This window comes from Neoarius graeffei, chromosome 12 (assembly GCF_027579695.1).
Source record: "Neoarius graeffei isolate fNeoGra1 chromosome 12, fNeoGra1.pri, whole genome shotgun sequence".
Classification (NCBI taxonomy): domain Eukaryota; kingdom Metazoa; phylum Chordata; class Actinopteri; order Siluriformes; family Ariidae; genus Neoarius; species Neoarius graeffei.
Window position 1 is genome coordinate 64,021,651 of NC_083580.1, and position 27,918 is coordinate 64,049,568.

General features: G+C 43.1%; 1 protein-coding gene across 4 annotated transcripts; it reads right to left on the bottom strand.

Annotated features, from left to right (window-relative positions):
* Positions 1–12,672: 12,672 nt before the first annotated feature.
* Positions 12,673–27,309, bottom strand: LOC132895506 (methyltransferase-like protein 27). 4 transcript variants are annotated; one of them, XM_060936210.1, is made up of 7 exons: positions 27,208–27,269; positions 19,643–20,980; positions 18,713–18,831; positions 18,480–18,608; positions 18,234–18,369; positions 14,086–14,178; positions 12,673–13,936 (listed from the first exon to the last, which is right to left on the bottom strand). In XM_060936210.1, coding segments are annotated over exons 2-7 (681 nt in total). In that variant the 5' UTR covers positions 19,644–20,980; positions 27,208–27,269; the 3' UTR covers positions 12,673–13,733. The 4 variants fall into 4 exon arrangements, with proteins under 4 accessions (XP_060792193.1, XP_060792194.1, XP_060792195.1 ...); XM_060936211.1 differs by having other exon boundaries at positions 19,643–19,771; positions 27,208–27,226; XM_060936212.1 differs by lacking the exon at positions 19,643–20,980 and having other exon boundaries at positions 27,208–27,309.
* Between the last annotated feature and the right edge of the window lie 609 nt (positions 27,310–27,918).

A 27,918-nucleotide genomic window follows, 5' to 3' on the forward strand; every position in this document is an offset into this window, starting at 1 on the left:
GTTCATTTTCTCCCCCCAAAAAATATTGCTGAATGGTAGCAGTTTCATGTTAAAGCCTGTTTGTGTGACATTTTTGGGCCTCCATGTTCCCCGTCCATGATGTTCTCTTGGGCAGCACGGTGGTGTAGTGGTTAGCACGGTCACCTCATAGCAAGAAGGTTCTGGGTTTGAACCCAGTGGCCGACGAGGGCCTTTCTGTGTGGAGTTTGCATGTTCTGCGGGGGTTTGCTCTGGTTTCCCCCACAGTCCAAAGACATGCGGTTAGGTTAACGTGGGGTGGCCTTGGACTGAAGTGCCCTTGAGCAAGGTACCTAACCCCTGGGTGCTCTAGTGTTCTGCTGCTCTGGGTGCATGTGTTCACTGCTTCAGATGGGTTAAATGCAGAGGATGAATTTCACTATGCTTGAAGTGTGCATGTGACAAATAAAGGTTTCTTCTTCAAAGCAGTCTTTATGTTAAAATCATACCGTAATATTTGACCTGCTTTAGACCTAATAGTTTAAAAAGTATTTATCTGCAATGTATTCATACTATTACTATACCTGCCACTGCATTTGTTTCATGGATTAGGGAGTGTCTCAGTATTCTAGACACCACCCATTCTTCATCTGTGAATCAGGACATGGCCGAAAACTCTGGATGTGATGGGAATTCCGGATCTTTTCTGTGAGTCAAATCATTTGGCTCGACTCATCAATAAGAGTCGACTCACTTGGCTCACAAACGGATCTTCGTTTAGTAGCCTTACCGGGAAATATACATTACTGTGCAAAAGTCTGTGTTTAAAAAAAAGAGAGAAATATTTCGTACCAAAACAGTAGTCTTGGGTACAATGTGTATAAGTTTTATAAAGAAATTGTGTGTGTGTTGTGCGGATTAACCTCACTGCTGTGTGTGCGCACATCCAGCTGGAACTCAAGGCTGTGCCCCAAACCACATAAGAAGCAGCCTTAAGGCCTCTGCATGCTCTTGCGACAAGGCTTTCGCAGATAGCTTTTCGCAGACAGTTGTAATTTATCGTTGAGCGGGGAGTATAGGTGTCTATAGGCGTGATTTGATTTGATTTTATTTTATTTAGGTTTTCCACATGTACATTTACAATAAAATACACATTTAATTATTATAAAGACGTGTAAAAAACCGAGGATGACACAAAAAAGTCTAATAAAATGACTTATTTCCATTGTGGTCCTCATAAAAAATTACAAAATGGTGACAATATGATAGAGGACGGCGGCACGGTGGTGTAGTGGTTAGCGCTGTCGCCTCACAGCAAGAAGGTCCTGGGTTCGAGCCCCGGGGCCGGCGAGGGCCTTTCTGTGCGGAGTTTGCATGTTCTCCCCGTGTCCGCGTGGGTTTCCTCCGGGTGCTCCGGTTTCCCCCACAGTCCAAAGACATGCAGGTTAGGTTAACTGGTGACTCTAAATTGACCGTAGGTGTGAATGTGAGTGTGAATGGTTGTCTGTGTCTATGTGTCAGCCCTGCGATGACCTGGCGACTTGTCCAGGGTGTACCCCGCCTTTCGCCCGTAGTCAGCTGGGATAGGCTCCAGCTTGCCTGCGACCCTGTAGAAGGATAAAGCGGCTAGAGATAATGAGATGAGATGAGATGATAGAGGACAAAAGTTACAAAAAATGTGTAAATAAACAAAGTGTATAAGAATAACATTAATAATATTAATAGTAAATAAATTTAAGAAATATAGCTATCACAAGTTTTGTGCGGGGGTGGCACGGTGGTGTAGTGGTTAGCGCTGTCGCCTCACAGCAAGAAGGTCCGGGTTCGAGCCCCGTGGCCAGCGAGGGCCTTTCTGTGTGGAGTTTGCATGTTCTCCCTGTGTCCGCGTGGGTTTCCTCCGGGTGCTCCGGTTTCCCCCACAGTCCAAAGACATGCAGGTTAGGTTAACTGGTGACTCTAAATTGACCGTAGGTGTGAATGTGAGTGTGAATGGTTGTCTGTGTCTATGTGCAGCCCTGTGATGACCTGGCGACTTGTCCAGGGTGTACCCCGCCTTTCGCCCGTAGTCAGCTGGGATAGGCTCCAGCTTGCCTGCGACCCTGTAGAAGGATAAAGCGGCTAGAGATAATGAGATGAGATGAGATGAATATTAATAGTAAATAAATTTAAGAAATATAGCTATCACAAGTTTTGTGCGGGGGTGGCACGGTGGTGTAGTGGTTAGCGCTGTCGCCTCACAGCAAGAAGGTCCGGGTTCGAGCCCCGTGGCCAGCGAGGGCCTTTCTGTGTGGAGTTTGCATGTTCTCCCCGTGTCCACGTGGGTTTCCACCGGGTGCTCCGGTTTCCCCCACAGTCCAAAGACATGCAGGTTAGGTTAACTGGTGACTCTAAATTGACCGTAGGTGTGAGTGTGAATGGTTGTCTGTGTCTATGTGTCAGCCCTGTGATGACCTGGCGACTTGTCCAGGGTGTACCCCGCCTTTCGCCCGTAGTCAGCTGGGATAGGCTCCAGCTTGCCTGCGACCCTGTAGAACAGGATAAAGCAGCTAGAGATAATGAGATGAGATGAAGTTTTGTGTGGGATGTTATTCACCGCCACAATGCAAGGGGGCGCGAAGTCGCTAGGAGTAGTTGGTGGGTGTGGTTAGTGGAGTGTTTATCTTCCGGTTACTGAGCAACAGGTCATTCAACACCGCTGTCCTTATAATGACTAGAACTGGAGTCGTATAGAGATCTTGCAGTCACGTGACCGGAAAGTACACAGCTGCCATCTTGTCGGTCAACAGCACAGCTGAATACTGTTGCACTCGTGTACAGAATGGATCAATTTCAACCGACGGACTACACGGCTCATTTTTCTAATGAACAGATAACTAGATATATGTCTAAAATAAACGATCTACAGATTATTGACCCTTATGGCTTTCCAGACGGAGTTTTCACGTGTCAGTGGATATGGAACTGCCAGAGGTGGAATATCCGGACGTGTATAATTACCTCATTAACTTTCCCTCGCTGTTCAGTGGTAAAGCACTGCGTGCTTATAAATCTCTGGACAGTTATCTTTACAGAAATTCAGGATTTGTCAGCGACTCAGATGTGGCATCTTGTAAACAAGAAAATGATCCTCACTGGATGGGTAAGTCACTTAAGTATTGAGTATAGCACTGACCAGCCGATTATAGAATAGAATAAGGTAATTCCAGCTGTAATTTCAAATCGTCCGTCTTGTTTACCTGGCGTTGGAGAGGTAGAGGCTTAGCGGTGGAGGTTTGAGTGGCTGTTTTCTGAGCTTACTCAACAGGCCGGCTCTGCAGCCTCGCTTTTGCTCCCGGCGCCGCCTCCTTAGCTTTGCTTCCAATAACAATCCACGGAGACCCCGCTGGTCTCACTATCTCGTCCGGAATGTTTTTTTTTTTCTCGTCCGGAATGTTGTGCATGCGATGGAAATCGCTACAAACCGTCATTTTCTGCTGGAAACCAATGTCCAGTAACTCCATACGGTTGTAGTGGATATTGAAGTCGGGTACAGACGAACAACATGCAAAAATACACACAAAAAACGTGCACAGGTAGGGAGAGCTTGTAGCCGCAACCGTTGTAGTAGAATTGTATATAGTAGGGTTTTCCAGAAGAAAAGGTAAAAGTAGAAGTAGAAGGCGGAATATGGCGTTTGACCGACACGATGGCGTCTGTCACAATCTGGATCGGCTGTGACGTCACATGCAAGTGCTCCATTGATGTACGTACTTCCTCGATCAACCGCTCTTCGTGCTGCTCCATCTTCGCTCGTGTTTTTAAAAATGGCGGTCGTGAAAATAAACCAAACCGGGGAAGTAGGGAAGCGGAAGTGCGTGTACAGCGGATGTAGGGTGGACCAATCAGAGCCCTCTTGTCTGCAACGCTGTCTGTGAGGCTTCTGCGGTGGTCACAAATTTTGGGAGGTGCGCGCAGAGCGTCTGCGAAGTGCGGGGGGGGCTACGCAGACGCCATCTGCGAGGACTGGGTTGTCAGCATAAATCGGCCCGAGCTCAATGGTGTCGAGGCATAGTCCACTATTTATTAGTATGCAGTTTGGGACGAAGCCCAAATATTCACGACTCGCGATGTGTTAAATGAGAATAAAATAACTTTAATGTATGTACATTATTGTGACAGTGTAATGACGAGACACACACCGAGGTATCAGTCAGAACGTTTACTGGTAACTGCAAGACTCTCTCGTGTACAACTGCTTATATTGCCAGGTCATGGCCAGGGGTCATACTGCCCACTTGTGGTGAACTCTATAACTTCACATATCAATACATCTCCCCTTTTTTCAAGTAAAGGACATTTCCAAACTATAAACTTAAGACTGTTGACATCATTTCAAAATAAATCCATTGCTTGACTTCCTGTATCTTTTAAACACATACTGTTTCTTAAATTTCATTAAACAAAATAAAATCCATTTCTTCTGTTTACATATATCTGTGTCAACCTAGTACATTGAATTATAACTTCAACAATTTCTCTGTTTACAACTCAACATACATTCTCAACAGTTTGGAACACTTTTTTTTCAACTTTTATACATTCATCTCAGAGCATTTCATTACATTTCCTCAATCAATCTCTTTGGTCTCACAATTTGTCTTTGTGAGCTTCTACTCTGTGTCACCTCAATCTGTTCGCTCCTGTCTGTCTCTATGTTCTGATTGTCTGCCATTTCTGGTTGTTCTGTCTGGCTTGGAATTGGCATGTCACTCGTATCACTGTCCATGACTGTCATTTTTGTCTGAGGCACTTTCAATAAGTGACGTCGGTTTCGCCTCATTGTTTTGCCGTGCTCTGTGATGACTTCGTATGATCTGGGAGTTGTTTCTTTGACCACTTTCGCCAGCGGTCCCCATTCTCCATCACATCTCACTCGCACGATGTCCTCATGTGCAAGTAGTCTCAGAGGCCGTGCTGTTCTGTTGTACAGTTCAGTTTGCCTCTCATCACGCCTCACATCTCTCTTTTCCATCTGATGAGATGCTGATGGAAGTCGTGTTCTGAGTTTCCGGTTCATGAGCATTTCTGCTGGGGAAAGTCCATTCTCCAGTGGTGATGCTCGGTAATTCAGAATCGCCAGATGAGGGTCTTCTGCATTGTCTGCGGCCTTTTTCAAGATGCGCTTCACAATTTGCACTCCTTTTTCTGCTAACCCATTCGACTGTGGGTACAGAGGGCTTGAGGTCACATGTTTGAACCCATATGTGTCTGCAAAGTCTCTGAAGCACTGACTCGTGAATTGTGGTCCGTTATCGCTTACAACAGTCATTGGAATTCCATGGCGTGCGAACATAGTCTTTGTATGTGCCACCACCCGTTCTGCTGTTGTGTCACTCAACCCTACAAACTCAGGGTAGTTTGAATGATAGTCCATGACTAACAGATAGTCCTTGCCCTTGAGCTGGAATAGATCCATGCCCACTTTTCTCCACGGCTCTTGAGGCTTGTCATGGGGCCTCATAGGCTCCTTTGGCTGCTGATATCTGTGGCGCTGGCAGGTCTCACAGCGCTGCACATATGCCTCAATGTCCTTGTGCATGCTGGGCCAATACAACACATCACGTGCACGTCTTTTGCACTTCTCAATACCCAAATGACCCTTATGCACTAATTTGACCATTTCTGCTCTCATGGAGGTAGGTATGACAATCTTTGTACCCTTTAACAGAACCCCATCTAACACAGACAGTTCACCTTTAAAGTGTTGGTAAGGCTTGTCAAGCTTAACCTGTCCTGGTTGATGTATCTGTTCCATTACTCTTTTTAGTTTCTCATCCTTTTGTGTTTCTTTCACTATCTCTGCCCATTTTACATCTGACACTGGCATGTGTACCCTAATAGCGTCGACATGGATTTGCACTGCTTCTTCTGTCGTGCTATTGGTGTTGCGCAAGCTAGCCCTACTCAGCGCATCGGCTACCACTAGGTGCTTGCCTGGTGTGAACTCAAATGTCAGGTCATATTTCTGTAGTCTTAGCATTAGACGCTGGATGCGCGGCGGTGCGTCACCCAGTGGCTTCTGTGAGATAGCAATCAGTGGTTTGTGATCGGTTTCTAGTATTACTGATCGTCCATACACATATTCGTGAAACTTCTCACACCCAAACACTGCGCCTAGAGTCTCCTTCTCTATTTGCACGTAATTTCTTTCTGCGCTTGTCATGGTGCGCGACGCGTATGCGACTGGATACCACTCTGTATCGTGCTTTTGCAATAGCACAGCTCCTAGGCCGGCTTTAGACGCATCAGTGGACACTTTCAACGGTTTGTCCCGATCATAAAATTTTAGCACTGGCTCCTGTGTGAGACTACTTTAGAGCCACTCCCATTCTTTGACATGTTCTGCCATCCACTGCCACATTGTATTGGTCTCTAACAAGCTTCTGAGAGCTCTTGTGTTAGCTGATAAATTTGGGATAAATTTCCCCAAGTAATTCACTAGCCCTAAGGCTCTCTGTAAGTCATTTTTATCCTGCGGTACTGGCAGTTCTGCTATGGCCCGCACTTTTTCCGGATCTGGTTGCACGCCTGCCCCAGATAGCTTCTCACCTAGGTACGTAATCTCCTGCACCCCAAATTGGCACTTACTCTTATTCAGTTTCAAACCTGATTTTTGCGCCTGTGTGAGAACTCTGGCTAATCTCTCATCATGCTCTGCTTTTGTTTTTCCCCAGACTACCACATCGTCGATAAAGACTCCCACCCCTTCTATTCCATCGAACAGTTGCTGCACGGTTCTATGAAAAACCTCAGGGGCTGAGCTAATCCCAAACGGCAATCGTAGAAAGCAATGCCTTCCGAATGGCGTATTGAATGTGCACAATTTAGAGCTTTCCTCATCAAGCACTATTTGGTAAAATCCAGATGAGGCATCTAGTTTTGTGAAGTAGCTTGCTCCACTCATTGTGCTGGTTATGTCAGATTTTGTTGGTAGCCTGTAGTGCTCACGCTGTATCGCCTTATTTAGATCTTTCGGATCTATGCACAATCTCAGATCTCCATTTGGCTTCTCTACGATAACCAAGGAGTTAACCCATTCAGTGGGCTCTTCAATTTTTCTGACGACTCCTTCTGCAATCAGTGAGTCTAATTTTTCCCTCAGCCTCTTTTTAAGAGCTACTGGCACTGTTCTTGCTGGGTGTATGACTGGCTCTGCACTTTCTTTAAGCCTAATTTTATGTTTGCCTGGTAGGCGGCCTATGCCCTTGAACACCTCTCTGTATTCCTTCACCCAGTCAGTGTGTTTGGGCCTACTTGTAGTAGCCTCTGTATTTTCTCGTGCTGTCACCTTGTCTGCATCAATGACATTCACTCTCTTAATCAGGCCTAGCTGATCACATGTTTTCAAACCCAAAATTGCTTGCCTATTTCCATCAACAAGCACAAACAAAGCATTCACTGTTTTACCTTTGCTTGACAGTGTAACCCTGCACACTCCCTTAGTGGGTATTGGCTTATCATCATATGTTCTCAGATTAATCTTTTTGTCTCTTACTTTCGGTTTGTTTTTCAGTCTCTTAAAGTCTTTCATTGGCAGGATGTTTACCTGCACACCTGTGTCGAGCTTCAGTGACACGTCCGTGCCATTGACATCCAAGCACGCAATCCATTCATCGCTCGAAGCACTCTTCTCACCCTCGATTGCATCCATGAAGAACGGCTCCTCCTCGCTGTCGCTCTTGTGCTGCACGAGTTGCACCCTCTTCTTGGTGAAGCAGCTCTTTGCGAAGTGGTTCTTGCCGCCACACTTGCGACATTCCTTCCCGAAGGCTGGACACTGTTTTGGCGCGTGTTGCATTCCACACCTTTCGCAGTTCCCGCTCTCTTGCCTGGGTTTTGCATCCCTTTTCCTTGCATGCGACGTTGCTTTCGGCTTCGCGCGCTGCACTGCATCGACCCCAGCAGTCTCGCTGTCTTTGCTGCTAAAAGTCTTTAGCTGTGCCTTTGTACTCTCAGACGCTTGGCAAATTTGTATTGCCTTCTCGAGCGTTAAGTTAGCCTCTTTCAGTAATTGCATCCGCAACTTGTTGTCTTGGACCCCGATTACAATTTGGTCCCTTATCATGGAATCACACAATGTTCTGAAGTTGCATGACTGACTTTTCAGGCGTAGGTCTGTGACATACAGTTCAATCGATTCTGACTCTTTCTGAAGCCTGTTCCTGAACACATACCTCTCGTACGTTTCATTCTTTCTCGGTGTGCAATAATCCTCGAATTTCTTCATCACGACATCGAAGTTGTCCCTTTCTTCTTCCGTGAAGACAAATGTGTTGTACACATCCAAGGCAGCTCACCCTGCCACTGTTAGCAGTAGTGCTATCTTCCTTTCCTTGTTTCGAAGACCGATAGCTAGCGAATAAAGTTCAAAACTTTGTTTAAACGCCTTCCAGTTCTCGTTGACATTGCCCGTCAACTTCAACTCTTCAGGTTGTCGAATAAAGTTCATTGTCGCCGTCGGTTCGATATCTTTATCCTGGTACCATGTAATGACGAGACACACACCGAGGTATCAGACAGAACGTTTACTGGTAACTGCAAGACTCTCTCGTGTACAACTGCTTATATTGCCAGGTCATGGCCAGGGGTCATACTGCCCACTTGTGGTTAACTCTATAACTTCACATATCAATACAGACAGTGAAAGACCTCTCAGTGAGGCCTTGTCTTTTAGCTTAGCTACCATTAGCCGATAAATGTGTTATTTACCAGCTGGGAGGGCCATATCGTGAAATAACGTGACCGAGGTCTTGAAAGTACTGACTGAGGCCCTCTGGGCTGAGGTCAGTATTCAAGGCCGAGGTCACGGTATTTCACCATACGGACCGACCTTAAGCTGGTAAATAATATATTTATTTTTTTCTTTACCAAATTCTAACAGAAAACGAGAGTGCCCGAAAAGGAAAACCGAGCCACCATTTTGAATCCTCATTCACGGCTGTAACGCAAATTGCTTCCTCCTCGGTATACAAGTGCACTTCTATGGCAGGAAAAAAAAAACATTTTGCCGCCTATGTAGTCCCCTATTTATACAAATAGGAGTCATTCAAGATTCAGCCATGTTTTTGCTCGGCGTTAGCAACAGTTAGAGGTTTTTAGCGTTCTCCTGAAATGTTTTTATTTCTTCTTCCTCAGGGGAGTAAAACTCGCTTTCGCTGTGAAGACTGTCATTATCGCTATCCATGCTGTAAAATTAATGCTATTATGCTGAGAAATGCTGGCAAAAATTTATAAGATTTTTGATAAAAATCTAAATAAATCTTATAAAAAAGATAAATGTTGACAAAAATTGCTATTATGTTTGTTGTTGTGAACGAGCGAGTCGCCAAAGGTCCGTAACTGGGGTCCGTACCGTAGGATACAGACCCGCTCGCCAGCCAATCAGAGCGCAGGATTTGATGGAAGCCGGACCACGAAAAAAATAAGTTCTGTTATTGTGACAAGTTGCAGAACAAGTCCTTGATACATGTGGACCCGAGATTAAAATCTCATGCAAAAACGTTCCAACCGTCATCACGTTGCATAAAACAACTGAAAAAATCAACAACACAAAGTCGCTGAAAGGTGAAGATAAAACTCCTTATATATTTACTGTTCACTATTCTACTCTCATATAGAGCAGAATATAGAGTGGTTTCAGCCCTTGGCTCCGGAGCTTCATGTTCTTTAGAGTCGGTTCTTCATGTTCAAATACTCACTCATCTTAAAGTGAAGATTCGAAGAGTCATTTAAAGTGAGTCATTCGCAAATGACACATCTCTGCTCCTTTATTTGTTGCCACATTCCTTACTGCTGTGGAAATTTGGTTTTCTTTCAACTTTTCCTTTACTTTCAAAAATTGGTCTTTAGGATTTTATAGTTAACTTTGAGAACGACGTTAAATGTTATTAATCAATTTAATTTTCTTGTTGGCTAAATATCTCATTCTCATCTCATCTCATTATCTCTAGCCGCTTTATCCTTCTACAGGGTCGCAGGCAAGCTGGAGCCTATCCCAGCTGACTACGGGCGAAAGGCGGGGTACACCCTGGACAAGTCGCCAGGTCATCACAGGGCCGACACATAGACACAGACAACCATTCATACACATTCACACCTACGGTCAATTTAGAGTCACCAGTTAACCTAACCTGCATGTCTTTGGACTGTGGGGGAAACCGGAGCACCCGGAGGAAACCCACGCGGAAACGGGGAGAACATGCAAACTCCACACAGAAAGGCCCTTGCCGGCCACGGGGCTCGAACCCAGGACCTTCTTGCTGTGAGGCGACAGCGCTAACCACTACACCACCGTGCCTTTAATGATACCGAATCAAGATAATTAATATGAATGTGCAAAGTTTGTTTTAATTTCTGTCATGACTTAAAAAATCATTTGAACAGGAAACGTTGAACCGGTTTATATGCAAATCAAATAAATTGTAGGCTATTTTATAGTGCATTTAAAACACTTCGTCTTTTGGTGTTAAATTCGTTTAAACCTGGTGTGCATTAGTTTGTTTAATCATTAATCTGTCTATAAAAGTGGGTTAAACAATTATAGTTCTAGCACAGATTTACACATGATATTTAATGCTGTTTTGTCTGTGGTTGATCATGAGAAAGTACATCTCTGCTCAGCTTTTTTTTTTATGTGAATTAAGAGCTTTAACAGGTGGAAACGATGCCAGGGACATTCACAAAAACAGGCGTTTTAATCAGATCTCATAAAGTTATGATCTCATGGGCAGTGTTTACAGCAAGCATCATCAAATCAAAATCCAGCATCAGACTTTATGGACGTTGAGTAACAGATATGCAAAGCAGTAGTTGCAGTGGTTTTATGACATTTTGAAAGATTGCAGTACTTCTGACCAGATAGGACAGGACTGAGTGGTTATTTGAGTTATTGTTTCTCTAAGATTCTTTTTTGTTTGCTTTTAAGAAAAAAAATGCACACTGATTAAAAGTATAATAGTCAATAAAGGTTTTTGTTTGTTTTTTCCCTGAATAGTACATAATCTGGTATGCCCAGAACATAATAATAATTTAAAAAAAAATGTGTTAGTTTATCATGTGGCTAAGAAAACCTGTTTGGGAAGCTTGTCTGTGCTTGCAGTCTTTTTATAGTCATGCCCCAATACCATTTCAGTCCGTTAAAATTGTGACATGCTTCCAAAACCCTGACTGGTCACCATTACATAATGAATCAATTCAATACATCTTTGTCACTGAGACAGTCGGGTAAGGTAATGCATTAGATAAGCTGCTAACCCCAATTTTGCAGAAAGTGCTGTCACAAAAGTATTTGGGAATGGGATCTTTAATTGCTGGCCACTCTAAATGGTCGAGGGGATTTGTGTACATGGGCAGGAATGTGGGATGAGTTCAAGGATTTAAAAAAAAAATTGTTCCAGTATTGTTGTACATCAGCTACTTAACTGTAGGTGTTATAGTCTTATTATGACTAATGTTGACTAATGCATCTATATTTATACCTTTTAATAATAGAATACAGTACTGTGCAAAAGTCTTAGGCACCCTATTTTTTCCATACAAACTTTATTATAGATTTCTATTTTATGACTTCTACGTGGGGCGGCACGGTGGTGTAGTGGTTAGCGCTGTCGCCTCACAGCAAGAAGGTCCGGGTTCGAGCCCCGTGGCCGGCGAGGGCCTTTCTGTGTGGAGTTTGCATGTTCTCCCCGTGTCCGCGTGGGTTTCCTCCGGGTGCTCCGGTTTCCCCCACAGTCCAAAGACATGCAGGTTAGGTTAACTGGTGACTCTAAATTCACCATGAATGTGAGTGTGAATGGTTGTCTGTGTGTCAGCCCTGTGATGCGGGTAACCATGAACAACCCGCTCACATTCCTAATCTGATACACTCATGCTGATTTCTCTTTTACAGCATCAGACGGATTCGTCCATTTCTATCCGCAGGCCACTCAGGTTCAGTCCCTTGTCAATTCCATGCTGGACTGCAACTCACTCCTGGCAAATCTGCCTCTGCACACCATTCAGTCTCTGTAATTGATCCAGAGTGCAGCTGCATGCCTTGTTTTCAACCTTCCTAAGTTTTCCCACACCACCCCATTGCTACGCTCCTTCCACTGGTTTCATGTAGGTGTCCACATCAGATTTAAAATGCTGATAGTTGGCTACAAAGGCAAACATGGACCAGCACCCACCTACCTCAAAGTACTTATGACGCATCACACTGCTCACCTAGAACCGTTATCTCTCAAGGTACAAGGAAGGCATGCATCAAGACTCTTCTTTGTTCTGGCACCAAGGTGGTGGAATGAATTTCCCCTAGATGTCCAAACAGCTCAGTCACTGGCTGTCTTCTAACAATGTCTAAGGACCTACCTCTTCATGAAGTACTTGAATTAGCACTTTATTTAAAATAAATAAATCTTGTGTTGTCTGGGTGCTTTTCTTACTATATTATCTCCCAAACAGAGTTTTTAGACTGACCATGTTCTTGTCCATGACCTTGTGAACCAGTATCAGGATGCTTTTTTTTTTTTAAACAAAGACCTCAAAACACTTCTGTAAGCTGCTGGGTGTCTGACAAATGTCATAAATGTAAAGTTATACTGTTTTGTTGTAATACACGAGGATTATTTTTACAGTAGGATCACTTGAGTTTTTAAAAATACATTAATTATTTAACAGTCATTAAAAAAGACATCCTTCCAGTCTTTGTGTTTATTGGTGCGATCAGAAAAGTTTATCACGGACATTCTTAATAAAACACAAAAGTCAGCATTAACAGTTATTCTAAAGAAATCTATTTAAAAGTCAAACTATTCCCATCTCCAATATAGATGTATGAACATTTATTGTTCAACAAAAAATGTAATTAAAAAAAGAAATTATGAAAAACCATCAAAAGTCTGATCAATACATGGATAAACAAATCCATCCATCCATTATCTGTAGCTGCTTATCCTGCTCTACAGGGTCGCAGGCAAGCTGGAGCCTATCCCAGCTGACTATGGGCGAGAGGCGGGGTACACCCTGGATAAGTCACCAGGATAAACAAATGTTGTGAAAATGTTTTTAAGCAATTTTGTATGGGTTGTTAAAACTAACTACAAAAGTAAGAAACATTTCTACTTTTTAAATGTTGCTTTTGTGAATTAAGATAAGACTCATGGTTATCAGTTTTCTAATTTAATGAAAATGTCTTTCATGTTGATGAGAAACCAGAAAGCTCTTTGTCTTGAAGACTGTGTTGGAAAACTTGAAGGAACAACTTTATCTCAGCTGCATCCACCATGCAAGTTTCTATAGAATTGATAAAATGAGAAAGTGGTAGGGGCGGCACGGGGGTGTAGTGGTTAGCGCTGTCGCCTCACAGCAAGAACGTCCTGGGTTCGAGCTCCGTGGCCAGCGAGGGCCTTTCTGTGTGGAGTTTGCATGTTCTCCCCGTGTCTGCGTGGGTTTCCTCCAGGTGCTCCGGTTTCCCCCCACAGTCCAAAGACATGCAGGTTAGGTTAACTGGTGACTCTAAATTGACCGTAGGTGTGAATGTGAGTGTGAATGGTTGTCTGTGTCTATGTGTCAGCACTGTGATGACCTGGCGACTTGTCCAGGGTGTACCCCGCCTTTCGCCCGTAGTCAGCTGGGATAGGCTCCAGCTTGCCTGCGACCCTGTAGGACAGGATAAAGTGGCTAGAGATAATGAGATGAGATGAGAAAGTGGTATAAAATCAAACTTAATTAAAAAAAAACAACAACCACCACCAAATCTAAGTTCTCTGACAGAGATAAATAACTCCAGGTATGTACCCAGACTCATGTTCATGCACTGCCTTTTCCCACTTGTCAACTACAGTGACCGATACACGACGGCATTTCTTTTCTTCCTCCATTGACTGAATCACACGTTCTAGCTCTGTTTTATACTGGCAATTATCAGCATTCCCTCTTGTAGTTATGCACACAAAGCCACCTGTAACAAAAAAAGCGATGTAGTTTCAAAAGGAATGCCAAGATTTCACATCTCATATGAACACGTTACATCACATATCTGAAAGTGAGAATACATAATGGTCTTCATGTGAATGTGCATGCATTAGGTATTGATCAGGATGTACCTACCCAGCTTGGTGGCTTGCCAGAGCTGCTTGAAAACCATTGCTGGTACATTCCCAACACTCATAGCTCCCACAATTACTACAACATCATATGACTCTGAAATGATAAAGGAGTGATTTTATTTATAAGTACTTGCAAGAACTTTTTATCAAAGTATCATACATCTGAGAGAATGTCTCAGCATATTTGTTGCTTTTAATGAAATCTTTGATCCCATTTTTGATAGCAGTGAATAACAGATTACTAAGTGTAACCACGAACTGCATAACAGCCACCATTTTGACAGAGTAAATATCTCTGTTATGATCCCCAAGACCAATAATAGATTGGTCTCAGAAGGACTTTGTGAGTTGACTTGTCTTTTTCTTGTGGGAGACCTTGTTATTCTATGACAAGAGCTCTATTGACTCACAATATATCCAGAGGAAAGCAACATATGGAGTGGACCAAGTACAGAGCCCTGACGGACATACACTGTGTGTATGCTCATTTCTTTTTGTATTTTGTTGAAACTTAATTTATTATTATTATTATTATTATTATTATTATGGCGGCACAGTGGTGTAGTGGTTAGCACTGTCACCTCACAGCAAGAAGGTTCCGGGTTCAAGCCCAGCGGCCAGCAAGGGCCTTTCTGTGTGGAGTTTGCATGTTCTCCCCGTGTCTGCATGGGTTTCCTCCAGGTGCTCCGGTTTCCCCTACAGTCCAAAGCCATGCAGGTTAGGCTAATTGGTGGCTCTAAATTGACCGTGAGTGTGAATGGTTGTTTGTCTTTGTGTCAGCCCTGCGATGACCTGGCGACTTGTCCAGGGTGTACCCCGCCTCTCGCCCATAGTCAGCTGGGATAGGCTCCAGCTTGCCTGCGACCCTGTAGAACAGGATAAGCAGCTACAGATAATGGATGGATGGATGGATGGATGGATGGATGGATATTATTATTACCACCACCACCACCTCGCCTGGGACGGAATCCACCAGGGGGTGAGGTATTGTTTTCAGTGGGGTTTCTTTGGTTTTTTTTTTTGTTAGCGATATTATGGGAAAATGGCTAGACCAATCTTCATGAAAATTGGGCATTGGTCTCAAATAGAACCTCCAACATTTTGGGGGTCATCTGGTCAAGGTTTTTGTGTCTGCTGCCTCATACACTCATGTAAGAGCGTAACAATCGTGCACTGCGCATACACGTATTCTGATTAAAATGGCCGGTGAGTGTTCTGTTCACTATTCTAAATAAATGGACTAGACTAAAGAAATTGCTTTCAGACATGTTTACACTTATTACAGAGGGAAAGTACGTTCCACTGAGCTCTAGCACCGGGCCTTTTCCGGGAAATAAGAGTTTGGGTCATGGCGACAGCGAGTGTACAGCATGTCAGCCTCGGTTCAGAGGCTTCAGTTTCGAAAACTGTAAGAGGTAAGAGTAGAATAATATAGTACAGACACTTGATATATTTTACTTCTGTGATTTTTAAATTGTTCATTTTTGGATTACACTTCATTTTTGTGGCTACTGCCTCATGGAGTAAATGTATATGCTGTATTTACTGTATGGACATGGGATCAGAAATTTATTTATAAGCAGTAGCCACATGGATCCATAGGATACCTTTTTTTTTGCGATATCTTCCTTCATATTCATCATAAGTGCTACCGGGCGAGGTTTGTTTTGCCTGGCAACACTTGTTTGTTTCATTCATGAATGACATACATAAAGGGCCATTTAATCAAATCTTTACTCTTAAGTAATCTAAAAAATTTGTGGTTATTAAATCTCGTTATGTAATTTGCATCAGACTGTACAACTCCAAATCAGAAAAAGTTGGGACAGTATGCTGAAATGGAAATTAAAAATTAAAACATTGATTTGTAAATAATCTTTGCCCTGCACTGCACTCAAAACAATACAGTAGCACATTAAATAATGCTTTACATCATGAATTTTACCTTTTTTCCCCAAAAAATAAACATTTGTTTCTATTTTGATTCCTGCAACACATTAAAAAAAAAGAAAAAAATTGGGACAGTAAAGCACTGCCATTCTTTCTCAACACTAAAAAGACATCTTGGGACTGAAGACACCAAGTGATGGTGTTTCAGCTGTTATTTTGTCCCATTCTTCCTACAAACACGTCTTAAAGTGTGCAACAACAAGTACAGGGTCGTCATTGTCATTTTTCCATTTCAAAATTCACCACACATTCTCTATTGAGGACAGAGGGGGCATGGGGGCAGTCATGGCCTGAAGCCTTGGACCCATAGGGCTGCTGGTTCAATTCCCAGAACCGGCAAAAAAACGTGAGGGGAGTTGAGTGAATGAACAGCACTTTCCCCTCCCTCTGTATCATGGCTAAGGTGCCCTTAAGCAAGGCACCTAATCCCCACCTGCTCCCCAGGTGCTGTAGCATAGCTACCCACTGCTCTGGCTGTGTGCGCTCATTGCTCACTTGTGTGCACATGCATGTGTTCACTGCTTCAGATGGGTTAAATACAGAGGAGCAATTTTGATGCGCTTGAGTGTACATGTGACACAGTAAGTCATCATCATCTTCTAGAGGGGACAGGTACCATCTTCTTCCAGCCACGCCTTTGTGGCTGGAAGAAGAATGTGGTTTTGCTTTGTCTTCTTCAAATATCCCTGGAAAAGATGTTGTCTTGAAGGCAACATGCATTGCTCCAAAATCTCAATGTACTTTTCTGCATTGATATTCGTCATTTGGGGTTGAAGATGACCATGACTTCAATTTGGTGGATGGCGGCTGTGGGTCCGGAGGTGACTGATGAGGCCAATCTGGGCTTTGAAGGTACGCCCACATGTTGAGTACGTGTGGGTAGGTGCTGTAGTAGGAGTAGCGATAGTTTGAGCCTTCCGTGCAGCTTGTTTCTTCTGGGCCTCGGCGATGCATTTCATCTCTGCTGCATGTGCGCCACTGGTGAGCTTTCCTTGCCATGCTGGATGATCCTGAGCAAGCGACTCCCAGGAGTTGAGATTGATTTCTAGGGTTTTGAGGGACACCAAGATCGTCCTTGAAGTGTTTCTTCTACCCCCCAGATGAGCACTTGCCTTGGCACAGCTCTCCATACAACAGCTGTTTGGGCAGTCGAATGTCTGGCATCCTGACAACATAGCTGGTCTATCTGGCTTGGGCTTTCTACAGAAGAGTTAAGGCTGGGAAGTCCAACCCCCGGTAGAATGTGCACGTTCCATGTGCCAAGGTTGAGTACCTTCATCTTATTTATTGTATTTCAACCACTGAATGGGATCCCCACCAGCCGCAGTGTGCTAGCCAGGGTAAGGTGAAGCAGGCTATGTTTGGGGCACCTTTTCTAGACCCTTCCTCCATGGAGGTGAGCAAAGCGAATCCTAAACAGGGTTGCTCAGACACCCAAGGGGCTGCCAACCCTGTGCCCTGGACCACCTGTGTGCAGGTTCATGACTACAGCTTCCAGTGTTTCAAGACTGCCTTCCAAGAACAGGTGTGTTCCTATTAAAAATCACATTACACAGCTGGACATCAACCAATTATGTGTAATCAGAAGTTAACTGGTTTCACCAGAATTAATTTAAGGCTTTCACAGCAACAGGGGTGAATACTTGTGCAATTACATGTTTTTTTTTCTTTTCTTTTGTAAGTAATTTAAAACTATATTGATTTCTCCTCCCACTTCAATACTATGGACTATTTTGTGTACATTCATGACTTAAAATTCCTAATTAAGTGCATTTTATTTCCAGGTTGAAACACTACAAAATGTATAAAAGTACAGGGGGTGAATACTTATGCAAAGCACTGTTTCATTCCATAGGTTAGGTTATAGTGTGGGATGTGCAAATCACATTCAGTATTTATGACAACATTCTGCAGTTTAAAGGGGGACGATGTGTGAAACTACCATCCACCATATTTGTTATGATGTGAAGTGATATTTGTTTGTTAGAAAGTCTGCAAATCACTGGTTCATTCGGTTGGGATCATTGGATGGGATCATTGGATGGAACTCCTGATGCCTGAGCATAATTTGAAAAAAAGTGTTTCATTCTGGAAAAATGGTCTGCCTAACAATCCATGACAAAAAAAAAAAAAAATCTGAAATCTGGGGTCTCTCACATTTTCAGTATCGGTTTGGATTAGTTACGAAAAGTTTATTACCATCTTGCACAGGCAAGGGATCCTGACCCAGCATGCACTGCTTAACCTCCTGAAAAAGGCCTGTTTTTTTAGCCAGATTTATCATGTCCTCGCTTCCATCCACTCCCACAAAGTGACGAAACCCCATTTTCTTCAGCTGCAGAAAGGCAAACCTTCACATTAGCTTGGAGGTCCTATCAAGTAAATCATGTGGATCAAAAGAAGACAGAAATGAAATTATATGAAACATGAAAATTGTTCTCTTACATGTCTAGAGACCAGCCCTGTCCCACACGCCACATCCAGAATAATGGCTCTCTCTTTCTCGCTGGTGAAGTGTGAAGCAATGCATTCTGCAGCTAAAAAAGGAGCACGGTAGTCCAACATCGCAGCATCCTTCAAAAATAATATAAAAACATTCATTACATGGTGGATCAGGTTCAGCAGTGAAAGCAGCCATAATAATAAGTATCGAAAAGCGTGCGCTTTTGTACTGGTACCTGTTCATAGCTCTCAGACCAGGTGTTGTAGAATGCAACCTTCTCCTCGATCCCTGTATTTTTTTGGGCTGAACGATATGCGGTCCTCACATCTGCGAAGGTCCTGGTATCTGCCATCACTTATGGGAAACAAGAATATAACGGATTTGTCCCTATTTACTACAGTATAGATTAATTTTCAGAAGCTCAGTCAGCTGCTTAGAAGAGCCCATAGTTGTTGAATATTAATGGAGTGTTTGAATAATTCATTAATCTGATAAATTATTATGCTTTGGAATTATTTTTCCCAATCACAATTCTTGATCTGACTAATGTGTTAAGACATTAACAAGCGAATTGGCTTCTGAGACTTTAAATGGAAGGGTGTCCAAACTTTTCCACATGGAACAATTATCAATGGTTTTTTTTCTACTTTTAAGTTCATGAAATATAAAATTTACTCTGCATTAAGATTATATTTTTAATAGTTTTTTGCAGCAGTTGAGCTTACTTCTCTTCACTTGGAAAATCAACAAAATGTGTCATTTGGCCAGCGTGACCAAGCTTTTCCATACACACGTACATTAATGTTGTACAGTAGAATGTCTAAGACAATCATTTCCTGTTATTACTTACATTATAGCAACTATAATCTGCTGTTCCCTCACCAGCCCGTCTCTTTTCCCTCTCTTAAAGTTAATAAGATATTTTAAAAAACGCAGCTTGCCATATTAAGGTGAAACTACAAAGCCATCCGTCGTGAAGTTTTCCCCCGTGGCAGAAAGCTGACTGTTAAAAAGCACTTACACTGGAGACTTCTTCCATGAATGTTAAATAAACCTCTCCTTACATAAAAATTTACCACAGCAACAATTATACATCCTTGCTAAATAAAACATTTTAGCATTTATTATTCGGCTTCAATTACATGGAAGTGTTCATAGAATGTACTTGTTTTGCAGTCATGAGGAGAACTGTGTGGTTTTTAGAGACTGGAAGAAGTCCATAGCTGCAGAAAGTTTGTGCTCTCCTCCAGGAGACTGGAATTTGCATGAAACAGTTTGCTGTTCTCCTTTTGACCTGTAGAGCATTTCTGAATACAAACTTCTGACAACAAGCTTCTACTTTGCCAAGTATTAAATCGTAGCAGCAGCAGCATGCGAAATAGCCATACAACAAATTTATATTTATCGATATGAGATGGTTGACAAAATACGGACAAGTCACCGATTACACATTACAGAAATTATAAAAAATAAAATAAATAGGTACCCTATGGGTACATGTGGCTACTGCTTATAAATAAAATTGTTTTCTGATACCGTGTCCATACAGTAAATATAGCATATATACATTTTATCAGTTATACTCACCTCATCGGTGGCACGGTGGTGTAGTGGTTAGCGCTGTCGCCTCACAGCAAGAAGGTCCGGGTTCGAGCCCCGTGGCCGGCAAGGGCCTTTCTGTGTGGAGTTTGTATGTTCTCCCCGTGTCTGCATGGGTTTCCTCCGGGTGCTCCGGTTTCCCCCACAGTCCAAAGACATGCAGGTTAGGTTAACTGGTGACTCTAAATTGACCGTAGGTGTGAATGGGAGTGTGAATGGTTGTCTGTGTCACTCACTACGTTTACATGCACATAGAGAGAATCGAATTTCTGCCGTTGCTCGACTGAAATCGAAGTTCAAAATGCCATGTATACACCTTAATTCGGCTGAAATTGAACAGAACTTGATTTCTCGGAATCGAGCTACACGACCTAGTTTATGCGATTTCTGCCGAGCTACTTTGTGCATGTATACCCTATCGAGCTAGTAGTCGAGCTACTTCCGGAAGTGACGAGACCACAAGCGGGAAACACAACAGCCTCGGTCGGCATGACAACAGTAGTAGCGAGCAGCAGAAGAGGTCAGGAGGAACAAACGAAGAAGAGAAAATGGCGATGTAGAGCTCTCTGAAGTGTGGGTGGAGCACAGAGGACGGCAGGACAAAGCTTCTGGTACTAATAGGCCTTTTATTGTCAGACTTTTCAGTTTAACAGCCTACTTTTATTCTTGAGAGAAAAACACACACACACACACGCGCTGTGTTCTAGTCCCGGGATGAGCTGTCCCCTCTGCTCTCCCTCTGCCTCCTTAAATAGGGCGCGGTTACTGGGAAGACACACAAACACAGGTTAATTACCGTCAGGTGAAGTGATTCTGCCACTCACCTTCCCTGGCTCCGCCCTCCTGTCACAGACCAGCACTTGACCACGCCCCCACTGCCACAGGCAAGCAGAAACGTGCACTTCTGGAGCAATGAGGAGACAGAGTTCATGCTCATTCAGCTTAAGGAGTTGAATATATTAAAATTCATGGACGTGAGAAAAACGCACAATGGAGAACACGGAACTGATAACTTTGTTTACACTCTTGAATAGCTCTTCTTTATGACGACAACCGGAAGTGTACCAACACGATGGGGCGTGTTGCGCCACCTGTGGCTCGGGTGCACAATGCACCTCACACAATAGCCAGATTTCATTGTGTGCATGTAGGATTGGATTTCTCTGGCACCCTGCTGGGACCTTCAGCTCGATTACCAACAGCAGCTCGATTTGGATGTGCATGTAAACGTAGTCTATGTGTCAGCCCTGTGATGACTTGTCCAGGTTGTCCAGGGTGTACCCCGCCTTTTGCCCGTAGTCAGCTGGGATGGGCTCCAGCTTGCCTGCGACCCTGTAAAACAGGTTAAGTGGCTAGGGATAATGAGATGAGATGAGACTCACCTCACCTCTTGCAAGGATCACCAAGCTGTGAGCAGCATCAGGGCTTGTAGTATTTTGGTTACCAATTTTGTTTACTGTGATTTGTTCAAAATACAGTGCTGTGAACTATATTTTCAAAATAGTAAGAAAGCACTTGTTCATGAATTGTCTTAGAAGCATTATTTAATACTAATGAGCACATTCTGTTTCACAAGTGTAGTGTAAAGGTTCTAAAATAAAATTTAAAAATTAAAGCAAATAGCAGACGTTTGATATCGGCTTTTCAATATATCTGCCAAAAACATTTACAAAACCTTTCATTTGACCTTTTAGAAGGACCAAACAAAAGCTGTGATAATCAAAAGGTAAATTTTCTTAAAATAAACACCACTTACTTGATATCGAATCAGTAGCCTTAGCGAACCACAAGGTGAATTTCATTTATCCTTTTATCTGCCGATTATCTTCCGATACTACAAAGTTATAAAGTTACAAGCGGCCGGAAGGAATCCTGTTTGGGAACCACAGGATTTCATCTCTGCTTTTCGCAGATGATGTTGTCCTGTTGGCTTCTTCAAACCAGGACCTTCAGCATGCACTGGGGCGGTTTGCAGTCGAGTGTGAAGCGGCTGGGATGAGAATCAGCACCTCCAAGTCAGAGGCCATGGTTCTCGACCGGAAAAGGGTGGCTTGCCCTCTCCAGGTTGGTGGAGAAGTCCTGCCTCAAGTGGAGAAGTTTAAGTATCTCGGGATCTTGTTCACGAGTGAGGGAAGGATAGAGCGCGAGATCGACAGGCGGATCAGTGCGGCCTCCGCAGTGATGCGGTCGCTTTACCGGTCCGTCATGGTGAAGGAGCTGAGTCAAAAGGCGAAGCTCTCGATTTACCGGTCGATCTACGTTCTGACTCTCACCTATGGTCATGAGCTTTGGGTAATGACCGAAAGAACAAGATCATGGATACAAGCGGCCGAAATGAGTTTCCTTCGCAGGGTGGCTGGGCGCTCCCTTAGAGATGGGGTGAGAAGCACAGTCACTCGGGAGGAGCTCGGAGTAGAGCCGCTGCTCCTCCACATCGAGAGGAATCAGCTGAGGTGGCTCGGGCATCTCTTTCGGATGCCTCCTGGATGCCTCCCTGGGGAGGTGTTCCAGGCATGTCCCCCCGGGAGGAGGCCCCGGGGAAGACCCAGGACATGCTGGAGGGACTATGTCTCTCGGCCGGCCTGGGAACACCTCGGTGTTCTTCCCGAGAAGCTGGCCGAGGTGTCTGGGGAGAGGGAAGTTTGGGCTTCCATGCTGAGACTGCTGCCTCCGCGACCTGGCCCCGGATAAGCGGATGAAGACGAGACGAGGTTGACCTTTACCTTGACCCCATTACCCCCCAAAATTTAATCAGATAATCTACGGACCATTGCCCACCCTCCATCCATCCATCCATTATCTGTAGCTGCTTATCCTGTCCTACAGGGTCGCAGGCAAGCTGGAGCCTATCCCAGCTGACTATGGGCAAGAGGCAGGGTACACTCTGGACAAGTCGCCAGGTCATTGCAGGGCTGACACATAGACACAAACAACCATTTACACTCACATTCACACCTACGGTCAATTTAGAGCCACCAATTAACCTAACCTGCATGTCTTTGGACTGTGGGGGAAACCGGAGCACCCGGAGGAAACCCACACAGACATGGGGAGAGCACGCAAACTCCACGCAGAAAGGCCCTCGTCAGCCACTGGGCTTGAACCCAGGACCTTCTTGCTGTGAGGCGACAGTGCTAACCACTACACCACCATGCTGCCCCCATTGCCCACCTACCCTGAAAATTTGAAGTCAATCAGTGCAACCGTCTAGAAGCTAGATTGTTGACAGACACACAAACAAACAAAAACAAACCGCACTTATGACAATACCTTATCCTGCTTACTCAGTCGCGGGCGAAGGAACAAACAGGAAGAAAAGATTAACGGACTCGCATTTTCAAAAAGAAGTAGTTTCTGTCCCATTCATCCATTATCTGTAGCCGCTTATCCTGTTCTATAGGGTCACAGGCAAGCTGGAGCCCATCCCAGCTGACTATGGGCGAAAGGCGGGGTACACCCTGGACAAGTCGCCAGGTCATTGCAGGTCTGACACACAGAGACAAACAACCATTCACATTCACACCTATCAATTTAGAGCCACTAATTAGCCTAACCTGCATGTCTTTGGACTGTGGGGGAAACCGGAGCACCCGGAGGAAACCCACACAGACACAGCAAGAACATGCAAACTCCACACAGAAAGCCCCATGCCAGCCACTGGGCTCAAACCCAGGACCTTCTTGCTGTCTACACCACCGTACTGCCTAGTTTCCATCCCGTTTTTGCCAAACTTTAAGAATATCACAGTGTTACATTGATGATGAAACTATATTTAAACCCAAGGCACAGGGAAATTGCATAAAGCAAACCAAAATATCCATAAGACCAAAGTATTCTGTCATTAAAAAGATGGAGGAGACGGTAAAAAGCAACGAAGTGCCCATAAATTTTACAAAGAGTCTGTAGGCATAGAAAAGAACACGAAAATCACCGACATGCCACGGCGGCTCAGTTAAATCCATTCCCTCAAAGAGGAAAAACAAAAGGCCTGAATAAATTTGCAAGCAGGGGGATACATATGATTTTCTGAGAAAAAGCAACATACTGACCTCCAGTCAATATGGTTTCAGACCCAAACACTCGACTGCTCATGCCGTAACCGAATTTGCGTTCGATACACTTAATGCGTTTGAAAAAGACGAATATTGTCTTTCGGTCTTTCTTGACTTGTCAAAAGCATTTGACACGATCGATCACAGGATTTTGATGCGGAAATTAGAGTATTATGGGATTAGGGGAATTGCCTTGAAGTGGTTCGAAAGCTACCTAAGCCAACGTGAGCAGTTTGTATGCTACAAGAATTGCAATTCCTTCAGGCTCCCGATCACGTGTGGTGTGCCACAGGGATCAGTGCTTGGTCCGTTGCTTTTTATTATTTACATCAATGATCTACCGAAAAGTTTGTGAAAAATGAAATGTATTCTCTATGCTGATGATACGACAATATACAAATCGTCATCGAATCTCCCTGTCCTTTTTCAATGCGTGAATGATGAACTCAAAAATTTATGCGAGTGGTTTAAAGCCAACAAATTATCGCTGAACGCAAGCAAAACCACCTACATGGTACTGACAACTAAAAGGGAGGGGAATCTATCTAATTTCCAGCTGACAATGGGAAACGAGATACTGAATAGAGTCGAAAATGTGAAATTTCTTGGAGTCCACATCGATGACAAAATGAGTTGGAAAGCGCATGTTGAATATTGTCAAAAGAAAATTTCAAGTGGCATTCATGCTTTGGCTGCATCAAAAAATTACTTGTCTTGCTTCCATCTCAAGCAACTATACTACTCCCTGATCCACCCCTCACGTATGGTGTCATCACTTGGGGCTCTGCTGCTGACAAACATATTAGAAGGCTTCGAACTCTCCAGAAAAAAGCGGTGCGAATAATTTCAAAATCTAAGTTTAACGACAGTTCGGCGCCTATCTTTAGTCGCCTAAAAATCCTGACAGTGGATGATCTATTCACTGTTCAACTCTGTAGACTTGTCTATGATCACATCAAAAACGGTCTGCCAGAATCACTTCAGAAAATATTCCGCTCAAATCATGACTTTCACTCCTATTCAACCCGCAATCGAAATGCCATACATTTATCTCGAGTGCGTAAAGACATCGTATTGCGCAGCTTTATTTACAGAGCGCCTATAGCTTGGTCTGCCCTGCCAGAACACATTAAAACTTCCGATACTGTCCGGTGTTGTGATTCAAGACTTAAGAAATACCTTATCGCGAAATATTAAAATTAAAGCTTTTGCAACAATTTAAAGAATTTTAACCTGCTCCGACCGTTCGCGTAGTAATAACCAAAATCCTTGTTTGATACTGGGGAGGGGGGGATTCTGATGTTCAAATTATTTTCTTTTTATTTATTTTGTCTTTTTTTTAACTTTCTTTTCCTTTTTAATTCTCTTCTGTTCATTTACTTCTTGTTTGCTGTTTGGGTGTGTCTGTCTGCATTTGTTGGGGAGGGTGGGGGATGGGTGGGTCGAGACCGGTTCCGTTTTTGTGTATTTGGTTTTTGTTTATTTTGCTTAATTTGAGACTGACAGATTTTTTAAAATCTTGGTCTCGACCCGAATCATTTTTTTAATGTATTTTGTAAATAAACCGGTGTGTCTGTTGTACAAAATGATTCTAAATAAAAGTATTTTACATATTAAAAAAAAAAAAATCTCCTTCTCACCCCCGGCGGGGGGTGGGGTGGTATCCATGTCATCCTCAAGCTCGAGTCCTCTACCAGAGGCCTGGGAGTTTGAGGGTTCTGCGCAGTATCTTCGATGTTCCTAGTACTGCACTCTTCTGGACTGAGGCTTCAGATGTTGTTCCTGGGATTTGCTGGAGCCACTCTCCCAGTTTGGGGGTGATATATATATATATTTAATCGTGATTAATGTCGCGACTGTCATAGTTAACTCGAGATTAATCGCAATTTAATCGCACATTTTTGTCACATGAAAAACTATTGTAATTCTCTTATCAGCATAAAAAAGTGAATGGGCTTGCTTTGTACCAATGTTGTTGGTTTTTTTATTGCAGAGCATAACACGTCTTGTCACAGCCACTGACATCCATAACTTCCATATTAGATGAGAAAACCAAGGGATGAAAAATAAAGTGCATATCACTGTGAAAATTAAAAAAATGTTTTATTTTACTCTTCATTAGTTTCTTTTGAAGAGAAGTATTTGCCATAAAAGAAGAAAAAAAACATAACAAAAATAAAAACATTCATCATACGTTCAAAAACGTTCATCATAGTGTGGCACTGTATTATCTAATGCTCACTGCTTATAACTCTACACCTCCCCGGTGGAGATGAGCTGGGAAACTGAAGACTGAAGGAAAAGTACTGAAAAGTATTTTTCCAGTCTCACCTGTGAAAGGTAATCCCATGTGATCTCGTTTGGACGGTAAACAGACGGTACAGTTAAACGCAGCGCGCGACAAGCCTCAGCAGGAACTACGGGTGACTCGCAGGGCCAAATTAGAATTTGCGTTAACGGCACTATTTTTTTTTAATCGCGTTAAATTGATATCGCGTTAACGCGTTATTATCGCGTTAACTTTGACAGCACTAATATATATATATATATATATATATATATATATATATATATATATATACATATATATATATATATACAGTATGAAGACAAAGGATGTGTTCATTTCATTGCAACTTTAGATATGGAAGACATGTTGAACGAATTAAACCAAATTAAAACGCAGGAAATGGTTCCATCCGAGATACCAGAACTGTAAGACCAGTATAATAATAATAATAATAATAATAATAATAATGAAGTCTGGAACAATTAAATGTTTGGACTGCCTTGGTTCATAATAAAAATATTTTCCCTGCATTTCTGGGCTACTTCATTAATTTCTGGTTCCTAAAACAGATAATTGATTTAAGCATAACTCGTGAGAAAGCTAATGGGGGAAAAAAAAAAAAAACGACTGTCCTAAAGCGTCAATATGAGACAAAGCAACATTAGCATCATAACTAAACAGACTGCATGATGAATTAGTGCATATGGCTGATAGCCGTTATCTCAACAATGTACATTGTTATTCTTATTATTATAAATATACACCTATATTGTAAATTGTGGCACATACCTGCAGCTGCTCACGCATGCGCTGTAGTTCAGATATATACAGACATACCAATACTTCCGGGAATCTCGTGCATATTACTGAGGCTCTTCTTCTTCTTCTTTGGAGTTTTACGGCAGCTGGCATCCAATATGTTGCATTGCTGCCACCTACAGTATTAATCGGTCAAAGAACTAAATTCTGTTATATAAACCAGAATCTCGTAAAAACTTGATCAAATGCCCTTCACATTTGTCCCCATGTCCAGTACACTTTCCAATGATATCTCTTTCATGCCATTCTGCATCAAGGAACTGATCAATACTTTTCTATGGCAATCATAGGTCCTGCAAGACAATAAAACATGCTGAACTGTCTCCATCTGCTGGCAAGAGCATAGCCCATCCGGATGTTTCCCTATAATAAAATAATGAGCCATTCAGACACGTATGACCTATTCTCAATCTATTAATAATGACATCTTCCTTACGTTTACCACTTCCGCAAACATTAACTGAATCAGCAACACGACTATTTATTGAGAATAGATGCCTGCCCTTTATATCTTGTTCCCAAAGATGGTGCCATCTCAAAAGAGATTGCTGCCACACAATAGATTTGCCTTCAGACTTTGATAAGGACAGATTAACATCTACTGTTTCCCGTCGCGTCGCCTCCTTAACCAGCTTATCCACCTTTTCATTGAACTTGATTCTCACATGGGCAGGTATCCAT

What these genes read in the sequence shown, in the direction of transcription:
- LOC132895506 (XM_060936210.1), bottom strand. An exon ending in GGTCTGAGAGCTATGAACAG is followed by an intron (nt 18,609 to 18,712) that starts GTACCAGTACAA and finishes TTATTTTTGAAG; the next exon opens with GATGCTGCGATGTTGGACTA. An exon ending in CTGGCAAGCCACCAAGCTGG is followed by an intron (nt 13,937 to 14,085) that starts GTAGGTACATCC and finishes TTTTTGTTACAG; the next exon opens with GTGGCTTTGTGTGCATAACT.